The 20678-nt window shown below is 44.3% G+C and overlaps 1 protein-coding gene across 1 annotated transcript in view; it reads left to right on the top strand.

The window, feature by feature from the left end:
• Positions 1 to 20678, top strand: part of LOC134206328 (neurexin 1) — a 532462-nt gene that overhangs the window by 465064 nt on the left and 46720 nt on the right. The window contains exons 13-16 of the mRNA XM_062682027.1: positions 7172 to 7279; positions 7335 to 7719; positions 7785 to 8161; positions 8332 to 8452. Of these exons, the coding sequence (XP_062538011.1) occupies positions 7172 to 7279; positions 7335 to 7719; positions 7785 to 8161; positions 8332 to 8452 (991 nt within the window). The remainder of the gene's footprint in view (positions 1 to 7171; positions 7280 to 7334; positions 7720 to 7784; positions 8162 to 8331; positions 8453 to 20678) is intronic.

Below are 20678 nucleotides of genomic sequence, written 5' to 3' on the forward strand. Positions count from 1 at the left end.
TTAGTATCTCCACTCATTTTGCTGGAATGCAACCCAAACCATTTTTTTTTTCCAATTAACTTCGCATAAAATGCTGGTCCGGAAAAGAGCCCATTTTGACTTGAACCCACTGGACTACAGCCGCTGTCCGAGACCTTCTCTATCAGCGATGCTAGATTTGAACACATTTGAAATTCCGCAAGACATTTAATGTTTGAAGACATTTTGAAGATTGTTCAAAATATTTGAAGACAAATAAACATATCTGAAGACAACCAACTGGCAAGCAAATAGAAAATATAATTTTTTTACTTACTTGATACAGCTCTTCGATAAACCTACGCCGAATGGAGTAGTATCCTTCTCCACTGGACTCGATCCTGGGCCAATCGCTTCCAGTCGCCCTGAACATTGAGCGCCCTCAGGTCCGCTTCAACTGCAAAAAGCCATCGTGTACGCGGCCTTCCACGAATCCTGCGATCTCTTCCGGGTTTTCTACTAAATATTATCTTTGCTTGACGTTCTTCCGGCATGTTCGTCTGTCACGCGGTCGATCGAAGTGAGATGGCGACGTCGGAAACTACAAGTAGCTTGCTTCTGGAGAGCGCTGTTGCAGATGTCCGATGTCCACAGACATCGACCTAACAAGCCACACCGGTTATTCCAGACCTTTGACGAATAAAACCAATGGGTCCTGGGTGGATAAAACAGATAAGGAGGTCCTAGTATTGGGCCATAAATCCTCGAGCTTAGACATTAAATCGTACCTGCTTCCTTGGTATAAAACTCCTTTTCTACTTTCTTTTCCACTCTATTAAACTTTGGGAACTTTAAAACTTGCAGTTTTGTACGTCTAGTGACTTGCCTGGTCAACGTGGAAAAGAACGAAGCTCATCAGAAGGACTATGCTCAGACCCCCTTTTCTTCTTCTCAATCCAAATTCCCTTTTCATTTTCTAATTTCCACATCTTATACCCAAATATTTCCCTTCAGCTGTTTCATCCATTGTGCGTGTTTTAGTGAAGTGTATGTGAAATGTAGGAATACCGTTGTATAAATTGTTTTAAAAAAATACGTTTATTGACCAATAGGCGATGTAATATATTTGGGGAAAAGACGTTTGGCTGAAAACCATTTGGCCAAAAGTTGTTTAACAGCGCGATAGATCATTTTCAGCCAGCGGCTGTGGCGTGGCGGCGTCACGCCGTTGATAATCGGCGGCGGCGTAGGTCGACATGAACTTATTTCAAGCAATACAAATTTTCCAAAATTCTTCCACAAATTCCTCCGTTAATTTCACCAGGAAGTGCTCTGAAGCTGCTACAAGAATTGCTCCGGAAGTTCCTCCAGGAATTCCCCCGAAAGCTCCTCCAGAAATTCCTTCGAAAATTCCTCCAGGAATTCCTCCGAAAGTTCATCCAGGAATTCCTTCGGAAGTTCTACCAGGATTTCCTTCGGAAGTTCCTGCAGGAATTATTTCAGAAGTTCCTAAAGGAATTCCTTCGAAAGTTCCTCCGTGAATTCCTTCGGAAGTTTCTCCAGAAATTCCTTCGAAAGCTCCTTCAGGAATTCATTCGAAAGCTCCTTCAGGAATTCCTTCGAAAGTTTCTCCAGGAATTCCTTCGAAAGTTCCTCCTGGAACTCGTTCGGAAGTTTCTCCAGAAATTCCTTCGGAAGTTTCTCCAGAAATTCCTTCGGAAGTTTCTCCAGGAATTCCTTCGAAAGTTCCTCCAGGAATTTCTTCGAAAGTTCCTCCAGGAATTCCTTCGGAAGTTACTCCTGGCATTCCTTCGGAAGTTCCTCCAGGAATTCTTCCTGAAGTTCCTCTAGGAATTCCTTCGAAAGTACATCCTGGAATTCCTTCGAAATTTTTCCAGGAATTCCTTCGGAAGTTCCTCCAGGAATTCCTTCGGAAGTTCCTCTAGGATTTCCTTCGGAAGTTCCTCCAGGAGTTCCTCCGGAAGTTCCTCCAGGAGTTCCTCTGGAAGTTCCTCCAGGAGTTCCTCCGGAAGTTCCTCCAGGAGTTTCTCCGGAAGTTCCTCCAGGAGTTCCTCCGGAAGTTCCTCCAGGAATTCCTCCGGAAGTTCCTCCAGGAATTCATCCGGAAGTTCCTCCAGGAATTCTTCCGGAAGTTCCTCCAGGAATTCCTCCGGAAGTTCCTCCAGGAATTCCTCCGGAAGTTCCTCCAGGAATTCCTCCGGAAGTTCCTCCAGGAATTCCTCCGGAAGTTCCTCCAGGAATTCCTCCGGAAGTTCCTCCAGCAATTCCTCCGGAAGTTCCTCCAGGAATTCCTCCGGAAGTTCCTCCAGAAATTCCTCCGGAAGTTCCTCCAGAAATTCCTCCGGAAGTTCCTCCAGGAATTCCTCCGGAAGTTCCTCCAGAAATTCCTCCGGAAGTTCCTCCAGGAATTTCTCCGGAAGTTCCTCCAGGAATTCCTCCGGAAGTTCCTCCAGGAATTCCTCCGGAAGTTCCTCCAGGAATTCCTCCGGAAGTTCCTCCAGGAATTCCTCCGGAAGTTCCTCCAGGAATTCCTCCGGAAGTTCCTCCAGGAATTCCTCCGGAAGTTCCTCCAGGAATTCCTCCGGAAGTTCTTCCAGGAATTCCTCCGGAAGTTCCTCCGGGAATTCCTCCGGAAGTTCCTCCAGGAATTCCTCCGGAAGTTCCTCCAGGAATTCCTCCGAAAGTTCCTTTAGAAATTGCTGCGGAAGTTCCTCAAAGAGTTACTCCGGAAGTTCCTCCATGAGTTTGTCAAGGAGTTCCTCTGCAAGTTTGTCCAGGAGATCTTTTGGAGGTTTCTCAGGGAATTTCTGCAGGAGTTCCACCCGAAATTCTTTCGAAAGTTTCTCCTGAAATTTTCTTCAGAAGTAACTTCAGGAGTCCCTTCTGAAGTTTCTCCCGGAATTTCTTTAGAAGTTCATCCTGGTATTCTTCCGGAGATTCCTAAGGAATTCCTCCTGGAAACCCGGAAAAAGTTTTCAGAAATTCCTATGTTAATGCTTTAGGATGTTTCCTCAAGAAAGCCCCGAGAAAACCTGCAATTTCTTGAAAAATTACTCATAGAATTTATCCTGAAATTCTCTCTGGAGTTCCTCATAAAACTCCTCCAACAGCACTTTATAAATTACTTCGCAAATTTCACATAAGTTTCCGCCAGGGTTCTACAGATATTTCTTCTGAATTCCTTCTGGAATTCAGAATGTTTTCCAGGAATTCTTGAAGAACTTCGTATAAAAATTGTATTGCGAAAATATGATCTAGAAAATCTTACGCGCATTCCTCTGGGAATACTTCCAGAAATTCCTACCCAAAAATTCCTCTCGGCATTCTCCCGGAAAGTCGTTCACAAATAAATTATTCTTGAATTGAATTAGTGACACGGGGAGTGAGAGTCATCCACCTTAACACTGCTCCATGCTTACTTCATGTAGGTCGGATGATTTATGTTGATCAATTTATGCAGTTTTCCCATATTATGAAATATCGAAAGAACGATACTTATGTTGTTTCAATCACGCGATGCAGGATTGAAACAACAATAATATTGAATTGAATAAAGAAGTGAATCAGTGTTGAAACAGCAAATTTAACGATTGAAACAACAATGTCCACGTTGTTGGATGCAACCATCGAAATGGTTGTTTCAATCGTATAAGATTCTTCTGGGTAATAAAGCAAGCGCCTGTAAGCGCCCTACTGTAGGCAATTATGGTTGGAATCCTAAAGGCATCATCACCGCTAGGTGGAATTATCTGTACCAAAAAGTGTATAACACATTTCAAACATACACGCACACGCACACACACATACAGACATCACCTCAAACCGTTGAACTGCGTCGATTGGTATGTAACACTATGTACACTATCAAAAGTTCGATTTTGGAGTGATCATATAACCTTTATGTATACTCTGTGCACGAGAAAGGCACAAAGGGTTTATGTTTAGGCACTCATAACGTTTATTTACATAGAAAAGAGGTTCCCAAACTTTTGGATATGCGACCCACCTAGCAGAATTCCATATTGCTTGCGACCCACCAGGTACCAAATGCATTGATTTTGTGAAATTTGATAAAAATGAGTTCGCGTAGGATTGGACAAATCATAATAGATTGCTTTTATCCCATCATTGTAATCGTCATTTTTTTAATTGGATGTGGATTGGATTTGGATGGGATTTGAATTGAATTTGGATTGGATTTGAAAATTATTCAGATTGAATTTGAATTGGATATCGATTTGATTAGAATTGGTTTTGAATTAGATTTGGATTGGATTTTAAATAGATTTGGATTTGACTTAGATTGGATTCGAATTGGATTAGGATTGGTTTTGGATTGGGTTCGGGGCTTAGATTTGGATTGTATAGGACTTCTTTATACTTGCCCAAATATCGTATAACAAAAATTACTTAGATCCTAATTCAAAATATGGAATAGATTTGTGGTACAAAATAGTAACAAAATTATGAATTAAGATTTGTCTTTCGCGTCCCACCACTGAACAGCCCACGAGCCCCTGCTGGGAAAATGCATGATTCAGATTCGTCTTCAAAATAAATGCCACGAACAAGTTGAATCATTGCTGATTTACTGCTTACAATAGCGGAATATCTTGCTCAGTCTAAAATAATGACTTTATACATGCCACCACCTAGCGGACAAATTCTAAAATAAACAATACCAAAGCATACGCAGCTAGCACAACTTACTTGAAAGGGTTAGGATTTACTGATATAAGTAACATAAGCATGAAAGAATGGTTTTGTATCCTTTTTACGAAAACCCCTCTCTACTAGGTACCCACATATGGTCGATCTTAGGTAACGTCCTAAAAGATGGTTAAATTTTAGTGCCGCAATCACCTTCTCGAAGCAACTTCGGACCGAATATTGACAAACGTCGCATGACTATTCAAAACATAGAATGACTTACTCAGTTTTCTATTTCACATATTCATTCATTTGAACCGTACTGAGAATGGTCACTGCGTTTAATGAAAACATAATTGGCCTTGATTATGTTGACTTTTGGCACTGAAATTGTCCCTCAGTTTAACGTCGGGGCCAGATCTATGTGAGTAATTGTTGAAATCATCATTCAAGTGTTTAGTTTTACAGTAATTTATTAGTTCACGAAATCTAAATAAATACTCACTGACTGATATTTGATTGGAAATTGTCAATGTTCAGCCGAATATGAATATGTACGAAGTGAGGGTGACAAAGAAGGCCGATGGGCTTCACCAAAAATATTCGATTATTTAAAGCTCTGGCCGCAACTACAAAAATCACTTAATTCCATCATCTATGTTAAGGTTTTCAACCTTAAATGGGCATTTGCTATCATTAGAATTGTACCACAACAACTGCATTGAAAACTGTGAAATCTGGATTTATAATAACGCCACTTTTTCTACTGCTATTTCATTATGCTTTTTGCCATTTGAATATCTCTTTAGCTGCAGCGATGGCTTTATGTTCATTGAGCTTTCCATATTGTGTTGCTGGGAAATCAAGATTGCCATTAACGTCACACATGTATTTTATTATTGACATTAAAGGCACATATATCCTTGTTTTAACAGCCTCACCAAAGAATGAATCGATTATGCATCTATACCTCGGACGATTGATTTCTAGATATCTCCTCGGCTAGTATACAGTTGTCCTTGAGTGAACCCCAATCTATTTCTTTCCCATACTTAACAAGATCTTTCAACGATTTTCCAGCCAAATCGGCATCAAACATTCTGCGGAAGCTAAGCAAGTTTTCTGCTAATACGCATACATCGTTTTCGTCGGCATTCAGTTCCGATGGCTGGAGGAAAACTTTGCGTGCTCCAACGTGTTGACCAGAACTTGTTAGCCTAAATACAAGGTCCTTTGACTGATCCACAGATGGAGCTCACAACTTGTTTCTATAGCTCGACCAAAGTTGATTTCTGCTACGGGTTTATACCTACAAATTAGCCTAGGCGCTTCCAAAGGGTTGATTTCGATAGGCAGGAAGTTCAGTTACAGAAATCTAGCAAGTAGAAAAAATGGAAATACAAATAGTATTTTTTGTTATTATGCCAATTTGTTTTACCTTCTTATCCAAACATATTTCCCTTGCATAGTACAGAGCATAAAATATTGCAGCAACATGGGTGCTACAATTTCCAGCACCTGAACAGTACAATCACAATGAGCTGAGCGGATCTCATCAGGGTCTTCCTCCAACGATTGAACAGCTGGTATCAGAATCCAACACTCAGCCGGTGGATCATTAAGTCACATACTGTATAGAACCTTAATGTATTGGTTAATATAACTCAAGAAATTACAAAACAAATCCTTACCCTTCCAATAAACCACCAAACGCATTACCACACTTCTTTGACGAATCCTTTTTCGCAACTTTTGGAAGCTTTCGTATTGGTTTCCCGGTACGGAATGACAATGTATAGAGCAAGTACATTTAGGCTGTGAACCATTCCACCGATTAGTTTAACTTTTAGTTAAAATTTGGCATTTCGATGGTTATTTCTCTGTGGTTCAAAATAACCCTGCTCCGGAGCATGATTAGATTTGACCGTTCGATAGTTAAAATTTGTTCGCGAGAAAATTGGCGCCAAATCCATTTAGTTCCAAATAACTATTAATCTGTCAAATCTCAAATGGGTTGGCTTGGGGGTAAAAATTTAACCACTATGGGAAAATAACCATTGAAGAATCGGTGGAATGGTTCACAGCCTTAAACCTTATCATAATCCACACATAAAGATAATATTTTGGCATCGTAAGCAAACGTATGTGAGTTTGTCTTTTCAACAATTGTAATTGTTTTCTTTATACCGTTCTAAATTTTCTCTGGTCAATGTTCCGGTTTTTAAAGGTAATATTTTGCAAACGAGTTTGCGAATACTTATCTACTTTCTATATTTCGAGAAGATAGAAAAAAATCTAACGAGGTCAAATGGTCGACTATCGGAGAAGTTGTTCCGCAAACGTCAAATCATTTGATGCACGAAAAAAATGTTGGTTTATTTTTCCGGTGTGACGTTGATTATTGAAATCAAAGAGAATACTAAGATGCTCCACAGATAACTAGTCAACGCTGGAATTTCTTTTTGCCGGAGAATACGCTCACGTAAAAAATCTATACAATGTAGACTAACCTCTCGTTTCCTTACATCTACTCTACTTTCAGCTCCTCCCACCATGGGATGTCTCTAAGCAGGGCATGCTGTCGTTCAAGTTTCGCACAAACGAACCGAACGGGTTGATAATTTTGAACACCGTGATACGACAGCCAAGGGTAAGATAAAAATCTCAGAACGTCATGTCGCTCAAATGGCTCATTATCTTTGCAGCCGGACTTCTTCGCAGTTGAACTGCTCAATGGACACATCTACATCCACATGGAGTTAGGCTCGGGAGCGGTCAAGGTACGGGCCTCCCGAAGGCGGGTAGACGACGGCGTTTGGCACGAGCTGTCGTTAAGGCGAAACGGTCGAGACGGAAAAGTGGGAGTCGATGGCCAGTGGAATGACTTCCGAACGCCGGGCGATTCGACGCAGCTGGAGCTGGACAGTCCCATGTACGTGGGCGGTATTGGGCCTCCGTATGCGGATGTGGTTATTCCTCCAGCGATTTGGACGGCTACTCTGCGGCAGGGCTTCGTGGGGTGTTTAAGGGACCTAGTGCTGTCGGGGAAACCGGTCGATATAGCAGCGTACGCTAGACAGCAGGATTCAGGTATGATACAAAATGGAATTCACGGCTTAGATAATTTTACTACTTCAATAATCTACAATCTACAGGAGCCATCAAACCGTCCTGCCACATAGTTCCGACTCAATGCGGGGGGTCTGTATCTCCCTGCCAAAACGGGGGCCAATGTACGGAAGGATGGAACCGACCGCTTTGCGACTGTTCGGCAACCCTTTTCACCGGTCCCACGTGTGGTCGTGAATCGGCAACACTGGCCTTCAACGGTTCGCAGCACATGGCCATCTGGATTGGTGGCACCCAGGGAACCCGAACACAAACCGAAGAATTGGTTATCCGGTTCAAAACGTCTCGCCCGGCTGGTCTCCTACTGCTCACCAGCGCCGAGACAAGTTCATCTGACCGGCTTGAAATCGGGCTGGTGGCTGGCCGCGTCCGGGCAAACGTCAAATTAGGCGAACGCGAGAAGGTAACATCCATATAGCTTCCATTTCATACCGACACCCGGAAACTCTCACACAAGTAGATTAGAACCTGAATGAAATTCTTTTTTTCTACTTTATCTACTTTTCCATCGAATTAATCGATAAATTAAAATCTTCTTTATCATCCGCTGTAACAAAAACAAACAACACGAAGAATCTGCTGGCTGGCCAGGGAGTTCTCAATGACAATAACTGGCACACGGTGAGATTCTCCCGGCGAGCGTCCAATCTACGACTGCAAGTTGACGGGGCACCTCCCGTCAGGGGTACGTTATGTATGTATCAACAGCACCATATTTTGCCCTATTACGTGTCGTGACGTGTCGTTTCTCTTTTTTGATGATGATGAAGAAAAAACGAAAACAAAGCGAAAACGAGGCTCTCGCCTCGGATACGTTTGAATATTCGCTTCGTTTCTAGAAAAGAGCAATAATAATGAAACACTGAATTGGTATCGATCGAGCGGAAGAAAAATCGGTGTAACTTTTCACGGTCCCGAAAAACGATAAAAGTAAAAATTAAACCAGAGAAAGTCGACCCATTGTTCCGAATCCCATCCACTACAATCCTACGAAAACAACCAGACAATGAAAGCAAGAAAAAACTCATTAGCTATCATCTTTCGTTACTTCACCAGCATTTGCGACTGCCACAATCACTATCAAACAGAAAAACCGAACCTCAAACAAAACAAACCGCCAACAAAAGCGTGTCAATATCAAACTACCCTTTTCGTTCAATTGAATACAACCATTTTGTTTCATTCTGTTTCGCTGTTCTGCTACTATCATGTCCCAGATTATCATCATCACCTCATATCGTGCAGCTGGAAAACAAAATCGTTACAATCAAACCAAATTGCAAAGACTGAATAGGACATCAGGACAGCATCATAGTCGCCAATATGTACCCCATCGATTCACCACCCAGGGAAACAATTAGAAGTCATTATAATTTCCCATTCATTTTAAATGGAGCATTATCAATTGATTCACTTTTGATTTTGTTCATTGAACATCATCATCTGATATTACAATCAAAGCAAAAAAATGTAAAATTTTAACCAAACACGTGGCTTTGGATTCAATCAAGCGAGCGACACAAAAACAATACTCATCACAATCAGCCGTCATTGAGCTGAAAAATTCATTCTCACCCAACATCTGTTCGATTCGAATATTGCGCTAGAGATGTCGTAAAATCTCGATTAATCGATTAGTTACTATTCGATTACTCTTGATTCTTGTCGATTATTGAATCGATTAATCATTGTATAGTAATCGATTCAAAATTAATCGATTATCACAACGATGAATCGATTAATCGAAATAATCAATTAATTTTCGACATCCTTATGATGTCGTAAAATTCTGATTAATCGATTAGTAACTAATCGATTACTCACGATTCATCTCGATTATTGAATCGATTAATTGTTGGGTAATAATCGATTCAAAATTAATCGATTATCACAACGATGAATCGATTAATCGAAGTAATCGATTAATTTGCGACATCTCTAATATTGCGCTGCCAACGCGGGGATGATAAGGGATGCGTCGATGAATAATAACTAACTGACAAACATGGAAATAGCAATAGCAATTAACATAACGACAGACTTACTTCCAGTGAACGAGTGCGTGCATTCAATTATTTTCTGTCACGTCGAACGTTCATAATCGTCACTGCTGCACAATGTGCAATTAACTCGTGGTTTCTAGCTTTATTGGTTTTTAGAATTGCAATGAATCAGTTTCATCTAGGGCTAGGCTGGCTCTTTTCTTCGTATTATATGTATACAAATTATTCAATATTTGGTTATATCGAAAATCTCGTTCAACCTCATAAGTTTCCTAAACAAATGTCCGCCGTGAATTTTTTTTGTGCAAATTTGAGTCAACGAACTGTGGTACGATACTAATTTATCATATTATCAATATTATGTGTCAGGCAACGAACAAAACTATTAGAGTTACACTTTTCTCGGAGTATTTCCGGAGGAATTCCTCACGGAACTTCCGGAGAAATTCCTGACGGAACTTCCAGAGAAATTCCAGACGAAACTTCCGGAGAAATTCCTGACGGAACTTCCGGAGGAATTCCTAACGGAACTTCCGGAGGAATTCCTAACGGAACTTCCGGAGGAATTCCTGAACTTCCGAGGGAATTCCTAGCGGAACTTCTGGAGAAATTCCTGACGGAACTTCCGGAAAAATTCCTGACGGAACTTCCGGAAAAAATCCTGACGGAACTTCCGGAAGAATTTCTAATCGACCTGACGGACCTTCCGGAGAAATTCCTGTCGGACTTTCCGGAAGAATTCCTGATGGAAATTCCTAAGGAATTCCTGGCGGAACTTCCAGAGGTGTTGCTGGCGGATTGCCCGGAGGAATTCCTGGTGGAACTTCCTGGGGAATCCCTTGCAGAGCTTCCTGGGAAATCTCTGGCGGAACTTCCTGGGGAATTCCTGGCGGAACTTCTGGAGGAATTCCTGGCGGAACTTCTGGAGGAATTCCTGACGGAACTTCCGGAGGAATTCCTGACGGAACTTCCGGAGGAATTCCTGACGGAACTTCCGGAGGAATTCCTGACGGAACTTCCGGAGGAATTCCTGACGGAACTTCCGGAGGAATTCCTGACGGAACTTCCGGAGGAATTCCTGACGGAACTTCTGGAGGAATTCCTGACGGAACTTCCGGAGGAATTCCTGACGGAACTTCCGGAGGAATTCCTGACGGAACTTCCGGAGGAATTCCTGACGGAACTTCCGGAGGAATTCCTGACGGAACTTCCGGAGGAATTCCTGACGGAACTTCCGGAGGCATTCCTTACGGAACTTCCGGAGGAATTCCTGACGGAACTTCCGGAGGAGCTCCTGACGGAACTTCCGGAGGAGCTCCTGACGGAACTTCCGGAGGAGCTCCTGACGGAACTTCCGGAGGAGCTCCTGACGGAACTTCCGGAGGAGCTCCTGACGGAACTTCCGGAGGAGCTCCTGACGGAACTTCCGGAGGAGCTCCTGACGGAACTTCCGGAGGAGCTCCTGACGGAACTTCCGGAGGAGCTCCTGACGGAACTTCCGGAGGAGCTCCTGACGGAACTTCCGGAGGAGCTCCTGACGGAACTTCCGGAGGAGCTCCTGACGGAACTTCCGGAGGAGCTCCTGACGGAACTTCCGGAGGAGCTCCTGACGGAACTTCCGGAGGAGCTCCTGACGGAACTTCCGGAGAAGCTCCTGACGGAATTTCCGGAGAAGCTCCTGACGGAACTTCCGGAGGAGCTCCTGACGGAACTTCCGGAGGAGCTCCTGACGGAACTTCCGGAGAAGCTCCTGGCGGAATTTCCGGAGAAGCTCCTGACGGAACTTCTGGAGGAGCTCTTGACGGAACTTCCGGAGGAGCTCCTGACGGAACTTCCGGAGGAGCTCCTGACGGAATTTCTGGAGGAATTCCTGACGGAACTTCTGGAGGAATTCCTGAAGGAACTTCTGGAGGAATTCCTGACGGAACTTCCTGAGGAATTCCTGACGGAACTTGCTGAGGAATTCCTGGCGGAACTTCCGGAGGAATTCCTGACGGAACTTCCGGAGGAATTCCTGACGGAACTTCCGGAGGAATTCCTGACGGAACTTCCGGAGGAATTCCTGACGGAACTTCCGGAGGAATTCCTGACGGAACTTCCGGAGGAATTCCTGACGGAACTTCCGGAGGAATTCCTGACGGAACTTCCGGAGGAATTCCTGACGGAACTCCCGGAGGAATTCCTGACGGAACTTCCGGAGGAATTCCTGACGGAACTTCCGGAGGAATTCCTGACGGAACTTCCGGAGGAATTCCTGACGGAACTTCCGGAGGAATTCCTGACGGAACTTCCGGAGGAATTCCTGACGGAAATTCCGGAGGGATTCCAGACGGAACTTCCGTAGGAATTCCTGACGGAGTTTCTGGAGGAATTTCTGACTGAACTTCCGGAGGAATTCCTGACGGAACTTCCGAAAGAATTCCTGACGGAAGGAATTTCCGAAGGAATTTTTGACGGAATTTCTGGAGGAATTCCTGATGGAACTTCCGGAAGAATTCCTGACGGAACTTCCGGAGGAATTCCCGACGGAACTTCCGGAGGAATTCCCGACGGAACATCTGGAGGAATTCCTGACGGAACTTCCGAAGTAATTCCTTATGGAACTACCGAAGAAATTTCTGACGGAACTTCCGGAGGAATTCTTGACGGAACTTCCGGAGGAGTTCCTGACGGAACTTCCGGAGGAATTCCTGACGGAACTTCCGGAGGAGCTCCTGACGGAACTTCCGGAGGAGCTCCTGACGGAACTTCCGGAGGAGCTCCTGACGGAACTTCCGGAGGAGCACCTGACGGAACTTCCGGAGAAGCTCCTGACGCAACTTCCGGAGGAGCTCCTGACGGAACTTCCGGAGGAGCTCCTGACGGAACTTCCGGAGGAGCTCCTGACGGAACTTCCGGAGGAGCTCCTGACGGAACTTCCGGAGGAGCTCCTGACGGAACTTCCGGAGGAGCTCCTGACGGAACTTCCGGAGGAGCTCCTGACGGAACTTCCGGAGGAGCTCCTGACGGAACTTCCGGAGAAGCTCCTGACGGAATTTCCGGAGAAGCTCCTGACGGAACTTCCGGAGGAGCTCCTGATGGAACTTCCGGAGAAGCTCCTGACGGAATTTCCGGAGAAGCTCCTGACGGAACTTCCGGAGGAGCTCTTGACGGAACTTCCGGAGGAGCTCCTGACGGAACTTCCGGAGGAATTCCTGACGGAACTTCCGGAGGAATTCCTGACGGAACTTCCGGAGGAGCTCCTGACGGAATTTCTGGAGGAATTCCTGACGGAACTTCTGGAGGAATTCCTGAAGGAATTTCTGGAGGAATTCCTGACGAAACTTGCTGAGGAATTCCTGGCGGAACTTCCGGAGGAATTCCTGACGGAACTTCCGGAGGAATTCCTGACGGAACTTCTGGAGGAATTCCTGATGGAACTTCCGGAGAAATTCCTGACGGAACTGTCGGAGGAATTTCTGACGGAACTTCCGGAAGAATTCCTGACGGAACTTCCGGAGGAATTCCTGACGGAACTTCCGGAGGAATTCCTGACGGAACTTCCGGAGGAATTCCTGACGGAACTTCCGGAGCAATTCCTGACGGAACTTCCGGAGGAATTCCTGACGGAACTTCCGGAGGAATTCCTGACGGAACTTCCGGAGAAATTCCTGACGGAACTTCCGGAGGAATTCCTGACGGAACTTCCGGAGGAATTCCTGACGGAACTTCCGGAGGAATTCCTGACTAAACTTCCGGAGGAATTCCTGACGGAACTTCCGGATAAATTCCTGACTGAAATACCGAAGGAGGAGATTAGAATAGAAAGTTTTCCTAAAATAATAAATTGGATGATATGGAAATGCTAATATCATCTTCCAAATTCGGACGTACATGTTCATGATAGCATTAGAGGCGAAAGTATAGAATTGATAGTTCCGTTAGGATACGGCAGGCATGAAGAATGTTTTTATAGAAGTCGATTTGAAAGCGAGCGGAGGGCAATATTTGTGATGGCATATATCGCACGACCTTCCTTCTGCCAAGCTCCCGTATGAAGGGGAGGAAGAATATCAGTATGGAAGCTGATATATCTCCACTGGCAAAAGGAAGGTGGTTTGACTTGCTCATATGCCATCGCGTGCGGAAGGATTTGCTATCGACGAGTACTGTCTCCAAATTTCTAATATGACATCAGCATTTAGTCGAATATTCATGCCTGCCGTATCCTAACGGAACTATCAATTCTATACTTTCGCCTCTAATGCTATCATGAACATGTACGTCCGAATTTGGAAGATGATATTAGCATTTCCATATCATTGTAAATCGTTTAACTTCACGTAGAAGTAACACACACGAAATCATTAATTTAATAAATTAGATGTTTTTTCGAAAAAAAAATGAAATTTCCAAAGGAAAAGGAATTTCCAAATAAAAATGTTTGAGATTTCTGAGGGAAATTATTTGGCCGAACTAACTTCTCAGATCGAACTAACCATTAAGCAAAAAGCCATCGGTCCGAGAATGTCATTCATCCACAATGGACAGTTGGTCCTTTGGCAGAAAAAGGTGATTTGCCAAATAGGTCATTTGTCCGAAAATGCCGTTTGACCGACATGGTCGTTTGACAGAAAGTGCCTTTCAACTGAATATGTCATTGTACGGCCTATAATATGATTTGCTTAACGAGTTAAATCTCAACTCGGTCGGTCCAAAGGCCGGACGGTATTTTAGGCGACGACCTATTCTGCTCAACAACCAGTTCGTCCGAATGGCATTTTCGACCGCATGTCCACTTCGGCTAGAAGACATCTTCAACCGATGTCCATCAACCAATGTTGTCCATTTTGGCCAAATGATATTTTCGGCCAGATGGGTTTCTCCCTATTGGTTTGTTCAACCAAATGACATATTTGACCAAATGGTTTTTGGCCGAAGTCTTTCGGCAAACGGCCCTTACCGTCCTTTAACCGAAAATTATTCGGTGAAAAGCCATGTGTTGGAATGCCACTTGGCCGAATGATACGTTAATCCGGAAAGTCATCTAGCCGAATTCAACGTTTGGTAGCAATGCTTATAGGATCGCAAATGGTTTGGTCGAAAATATCATTTGGATGGAAGCGATATACGGCTGATGTGGTATTGTTGGCGTAGCACCAAGTCGGGACTTCCGAACCGAACTTTCTTTCGAAGTTCTATCTGTCAAACTAATTGACGCGTTGTTTAGCACATCTTTAGGCGAATCCAGCGCACTACTTCTGAAGTAGTACTTCTGCCTGTATCTGGAGAAAAATCCAACTTCGGTATAAAAAGCGTTATAAATGTGTTCCGGATAGACAATAACTTGGCTGAAAAAGCCGTTTGCTCTAACAAATCGTTTGGCTGGAAATGCCGTTTGGCCAAAATGATCGTTTTGCAAAAAAAAAATTATGGCCGAGCATGTCAATTGGCCGCAAATGCTGCTTTGGGAGCGTTCGCAAATTACGTAACGCTTAGAGGGGAGAGGAAGGTTAAAGAAGTGTGACGACCCATTCAAAATTTTAAGATGTTTCATACAAAAAGTATGATATAGGGGGGGATGGGGATCGAAAATGCCCATTTTTTGCATTACGTAATTAATGGATCTTCCCTATGCAGAATTGGTCGTTCGGCTGAACGGAAATATGGCCAAAAATATCGACCCGTTCGGCCTACTTCCGCCAAAAAAATTTTTTGCCCTAATGACCTCTTCGGCCAAATGGTTTCGGAAAAATAACATTTCCAGTCAAATGGCCCTTTTGGCAAAAACTCCAATTTTATTTGAACGAAAATTCTTCGGATTTCAACGAGAAATCCAATTCCTCGGAAATTCTTTAGACATTTGTCTGCAACAAGAAGTTATTTGGAATTTGCACAAATTACTTTTTCCCCTTGACTATCAAGAGGCATCTTGAGCTCTGCCTAATTGATCATCTTTCTTATGATTTTTTTTAAAATTTCCATGGATTTTTTTCGGAACGTGCACAGAAATTCAACGGAATATTCTTGTGAATTTTCACGGAAATTAAATAACAAATTTATCAAACTTGTATACAAGTGCGAAAAAACAGAATCGGATAGGCAGTTCCCACAGAAAAATGGCGATTCTCGCTTTGTTTTCACTCATTTCTGGTTGGCTACTGCACAGCTGTGTAGAACAAGTTGAAATGCATCATCAGAGCCAGTGCTCTCCGCATTTGCAGCTTTCTTAAAGAAATTTATCATGGGGTATAGCCTTCCGAATCAGTTCTCTATCATGACAGCTTGCGAAAAAAGTCTCTCGCGGTATGCTACATATCGTATATGTATACAGAGATGATAAGTGAAAGACTTGTTCTTTCTCTTTAGGAATCAATCCCTGGTATAAGAACATACCAACATCTGTATATGAAGTGGGCATATGCGAAATTGCTAGATTCGTATACAAATATTGTATAAAACCTTACTATTGTGCAAGCTTTTCTAATAATATTTGTATGAGAACTTACATTTTTGTATAACAATTTCGCAGATACGCAATTCTGAGGGAATCCCACTGGTTCTGGTTCTTTCCACGGAAAACTCTGCGAGCTCTGCAGGAAACTCTGCATAAATAGAACACTGCAAGGAGAATCAGCTACCTACTCTGTTGTAGGATTCAGTTTCAGCTTCAAACCATGAAAGTGTTCAAAAATTAAAAATGTATTTGAATCCAATAATAATTCCACTTTTTGAATGGACTTAAATATTCAGAAAACTATGCGACACGTAGAACAAAAAGGTATGAATAATACATCCCACTCTTGGAAAAAACTAATGTTTGATTTACAGAAAGGTATTTATGACTAACTGGAGTGAAAAATCAGCAAATATGTGTGAGATCATTCATCTATGCCAATTGAGTAACATCTGTGTTCTCCAAAACACGAAATGCTAATTTAAATTTAGCAACACTGTATGACATGGGTTAGCCCCGTTTTAGTACCAAATAAATGGTAGGTAAATTAGAATTAATGTGATACACACTCCACCCAACCAACCATTCGAGGAATTCTGCTTTGAGTGTTATACGGTGAAATGTTTTACAATTTATTGGAAATTTTGCTGAAGTGCCAACAAGAACAAGAGTACTCACGCACCAGCATCGTCACTTTTGTCATCATCTCACGGCAAGTGGAAGTCGCATATTTACTGCAACAATGGCCATAAAACGGCATGTTAATGGTTCTTTTAAACGGTATAAATTAAGGTGCGCCAATTTGGAGACCATTCCGACCACCCAGCAGCAGGGCAGGAGTCATCAGCGGTGTATGTTCCGTTCCATTAATAATGCGAAATAAAAGCGAATGCCAAAAGCCGCGCGTCGTCTTCGTTTGATGTCACTTCGGTAGGCCAACTTTTCCCTTGCGGTTACATTATAATGAAGTCACTTTCAACTGCCGGTGCCCCTTTTCTTCCCGAAGTTGAATTGGTGGAATGTTCTGTCGGAAAATTCTTGCGAAAAGGGCGAAACATGTTGGATAAAAGGCAAAAGTATCACACCACCACCACCCCTATCGTGGACCAAGGGGTGGTGATCAACGAAGGGTGCACTGGACAGTTTCTCCGCTGCCCAAAATCGTCGTGGGCTTTCTGTCGCCTTCTGCAGCGTGGGGATGTAGGCTTTGCGATGCTGCCGGAAAAATGACATGCTGACTAACCGCATTGTTATAAGAAGTTTTCTCTGCGGTTGGGGTCAAATCGGATGGATATCCCAATCAGCTCGAGCTGATGTCATGGACCGAAAAAGTGAAATTAGGGCTCGAGTTTAGTTTAGATTTTGTGTGCTAAGTTTTACTATCACTTTGTCATGATGTTCACAGAGTTATTAGAAGGTGAAATTTAAAACGAATCGAATCACAGATTTATCCAAATATACAATCTATTAAGGAAAACGTTAAAGTCCAAACTAGCGTTCATTTCGATTTTTGGTTGGCACGAAACTAAAGGTGGATCAGCACACATAGTACGACATTTTTGGCTGTGTTGCAGAACTGTAAAAAACTGTATATCGCAGTCTTACTTGTGGAAAAGTGTCTAACTGAAAATCTGAGACAATTTTGAAATACCTAGTCTATGAGTCTAGCTTAGCGCCACACTTGAAACATTGAATGTTTTGAATGTTTGTTTTTAAAAATGATTTTGGTTCCTTGAAAATTCACTAAATATTCGTGAGTTCCGACAAAATTTTGGTAGTGTCCATTCCGCTCAGCCGTTTCTGTCACGTCTGGGCATTGCAGACAGGCGGGGGAAGCCGCATGTTCGAAGCTGTGCAGGTACCACCTGAAGCATCCGTGGCCTGTTAAGAAATTAGTCAAGCCAAAGTTTAGCTCTCCATGAGGTCTGCTAATCCACGCAGACACACTTGGGACTAGGCGATGTGTCCACCTTCCCTTAGCCGAGTTGTTCCATGTTGCTACCGTTGCTGCTTTGATATTCCTGCGAGCATTACCGGTGCCCCTGAGGGCGTAGCACTCCTCGTCTTCCTCCACCAGCAGATTGATAGGCATCATGCCCGCGAGTACACATGCCGCCTCGCGAGATACGGTGCGATATGCGCTATTAGCCTATGTGTACTCTTCACTCCAGCTTTCGCACGTTGCAGTTTGCGCTCAACACCGACACCCAGACTGGACCTCCGTATCGCAGTATTGAGACCGCCACGCTTGCCAAAAGTTTGCGCTTGCTGGAGCACACCCTAGAGCCATCTATCCATAATCGTCGATAGTGCCGCTATCGCCTTCGTTGCATGCTTGCAGACGTAGTCGACATGACTTTTGAAGCTTAACTTATCGTCGAGCATCACCCCCGTTCGTATAAAAAAATCTCTTGGAGGTGATGTTGCAGCCGCCGACTCAAATTGTCGCCTCCTGTACCGATTTCTGGTTGTTGATGACTATCATCTTCGTCTTATGATGCGTCAACTGTAGCTCCTTACTGCGCTAGCCAAGCCCTCGTCTGTCACGTAGATCAATACTCGATTCTGGAAGTAGCTTCCCAGACCCTTGCACAGCCCTACCGGTACTCCTAGCCGAAGCAACGAGTTCGCCATCTCCATCCAGCACGCACTGTTGAATGCATTCCGCACGTCGAGTGTTAATACTGCACAGTAGCGTATACCGCCTCGCTTGCATTCGTAGGCGACCTCTGCAGTGTCAACAACCGATTCTATGGCACCCAGAGTAGGTCGTCCTCTCCGAAAGCCGAATTGCTCGCACGATAATCCACCCGCCTCCTCCACGTACGGCGACAGCCTGTTTTGGATCAACTTTTCCAGTAGCTTCCCTACCGTGTCTATTAAACAGATTGGTCTGTACGCTGAGGGGTCTTCTGGTGACTTGCTCGGTTTCGGTAACAGGACCAAACGCTGTCTCTTCCATATATCCGGGAATGTCCGTTCGTCCAGGCACCTCTGCATGGCCGACCTGAACATTTCCGGATTGGTCATTATGGCTGCCATTATCGCTATGTTCTGGATCCCGTCCGTACCATGTGCTTTACTCGGATCGAGGGACTTTACCACCATCATTAGCTCCCCCCTCCGTCACCTTCACCGCTTCTTCGTCATCTGCTCCTATTGTCGCTGTTGGTGGCCAATGGGTTGGGCATTGGTGCCGGAAAAGTACATCGATGATCGTCTTCAGCCTCATTGGACATCGCTCGGTAGAAGCCAGTACTCTTGTTTTGGCCATTACCACCCGATAGGCGTCTTCCCATGGGTTCGAGTTGGCGCTGTGACACAGTCTGTCGAAGCAGAATTTCTTGCTCTCTTTGATGGCCTTGTTTAGGGCCAGCCTCGCCGCTTCAAAAATCACGGTGCGTTCTTCTCCCCCTTCCGCCAAGCGCGACCTTTGTAGTCTTCTTCTAGCCCTGAGGCAGGTTGCTTGAAGCACTGCAATTTGATCGTTCCACCAGTATACCTGGGACCTGCAGTTCCGTGGTCGTGCCTTCTTCGGCATAGTTTCGTCACCCGCTCGAGACAAGACCGCAACCAGTTCGTCGCCGCTCAAACTTTCCGTATTTTCTTTCAGACCCATATCCTCTCTGAAGGTACCACCGTCAAAGTGGGCGACCTTCCACTGGGCGGCCGGTAACCTCACCGTGGCAATCTGCGTCCCTTGTGGCCCTCCACCTTGGTCCTTGATGGCCGAGGCGATCTCTTCCAATGTCGTAACCTCATCCAGCTGCTTACATTGGAGGGTCACTTCGTCATGTAGAGCCCTCACTTCTACACTCTCGCCTAGGACCTCATGGGCTAGGTACCGCTCGCCTGTGAGTCCTTCCTTAAGACAAGGATCATCTCGCTCGCTCTCGTCCTCCTTATACTGCGCAACACTTTACCGAGGTCAACCAGTTTCTCGACACTGCGCATCGCCTTGAGCACATCGGCCTAGCGCTCTTTCTCTGTTTTAATAAGCAGTGCTTCACCCTTCTCGCTAGCTCTCGCCGCGCGCGTGTTTGCCGCTTTCTTTTTCGATTTCCTGGCTACCGTTTGCCAGGAACCGTCCGACCGCTGGTTTTCTTGGTCAGGTTGGCTCCCGAGCAACACACATGTTGTAAATCAGTCTATTATACTCACATACGACTAAATTTGGTCATACATGAGTTATTTCAACCAAATCAACGTGAATTGTGCTGCTAGGGCTTCCCTCCTCCGACCTTTCGCAAGCTTTTCATGTTCCTGCTTAGCAACAAAAACAAAATTGCGAAGCTTAAGCAGGTTCAGCTTCAGGTCTCTTAACATATTACCCCGTTAGTTGGTGAAGTCGATAATGTCATCGAGTTGCACCATAACGACGGTCAAGCTCTGCAGGACGCCACTCGACCCTATCTCCACCATATTCTTGCCGACTATTGGCGCACCGTTATCGCTCTCCACGACGACTACTTCGCTACTCA

Source organism: Armigeres subalbatus, chromosome 1 (genome assembly GCF_024139115.2).
Source record: "Armigeres subalbatus isolate Guangzhou_Male chromosome 1, GZ_Asu_2, whole genome shotgun sequence".
NCBI lineage: Eukaryota > Metazoa > Arthropoda > Insecta > Diptera > Culicidae > Armigeres > Armigeres subalbatus.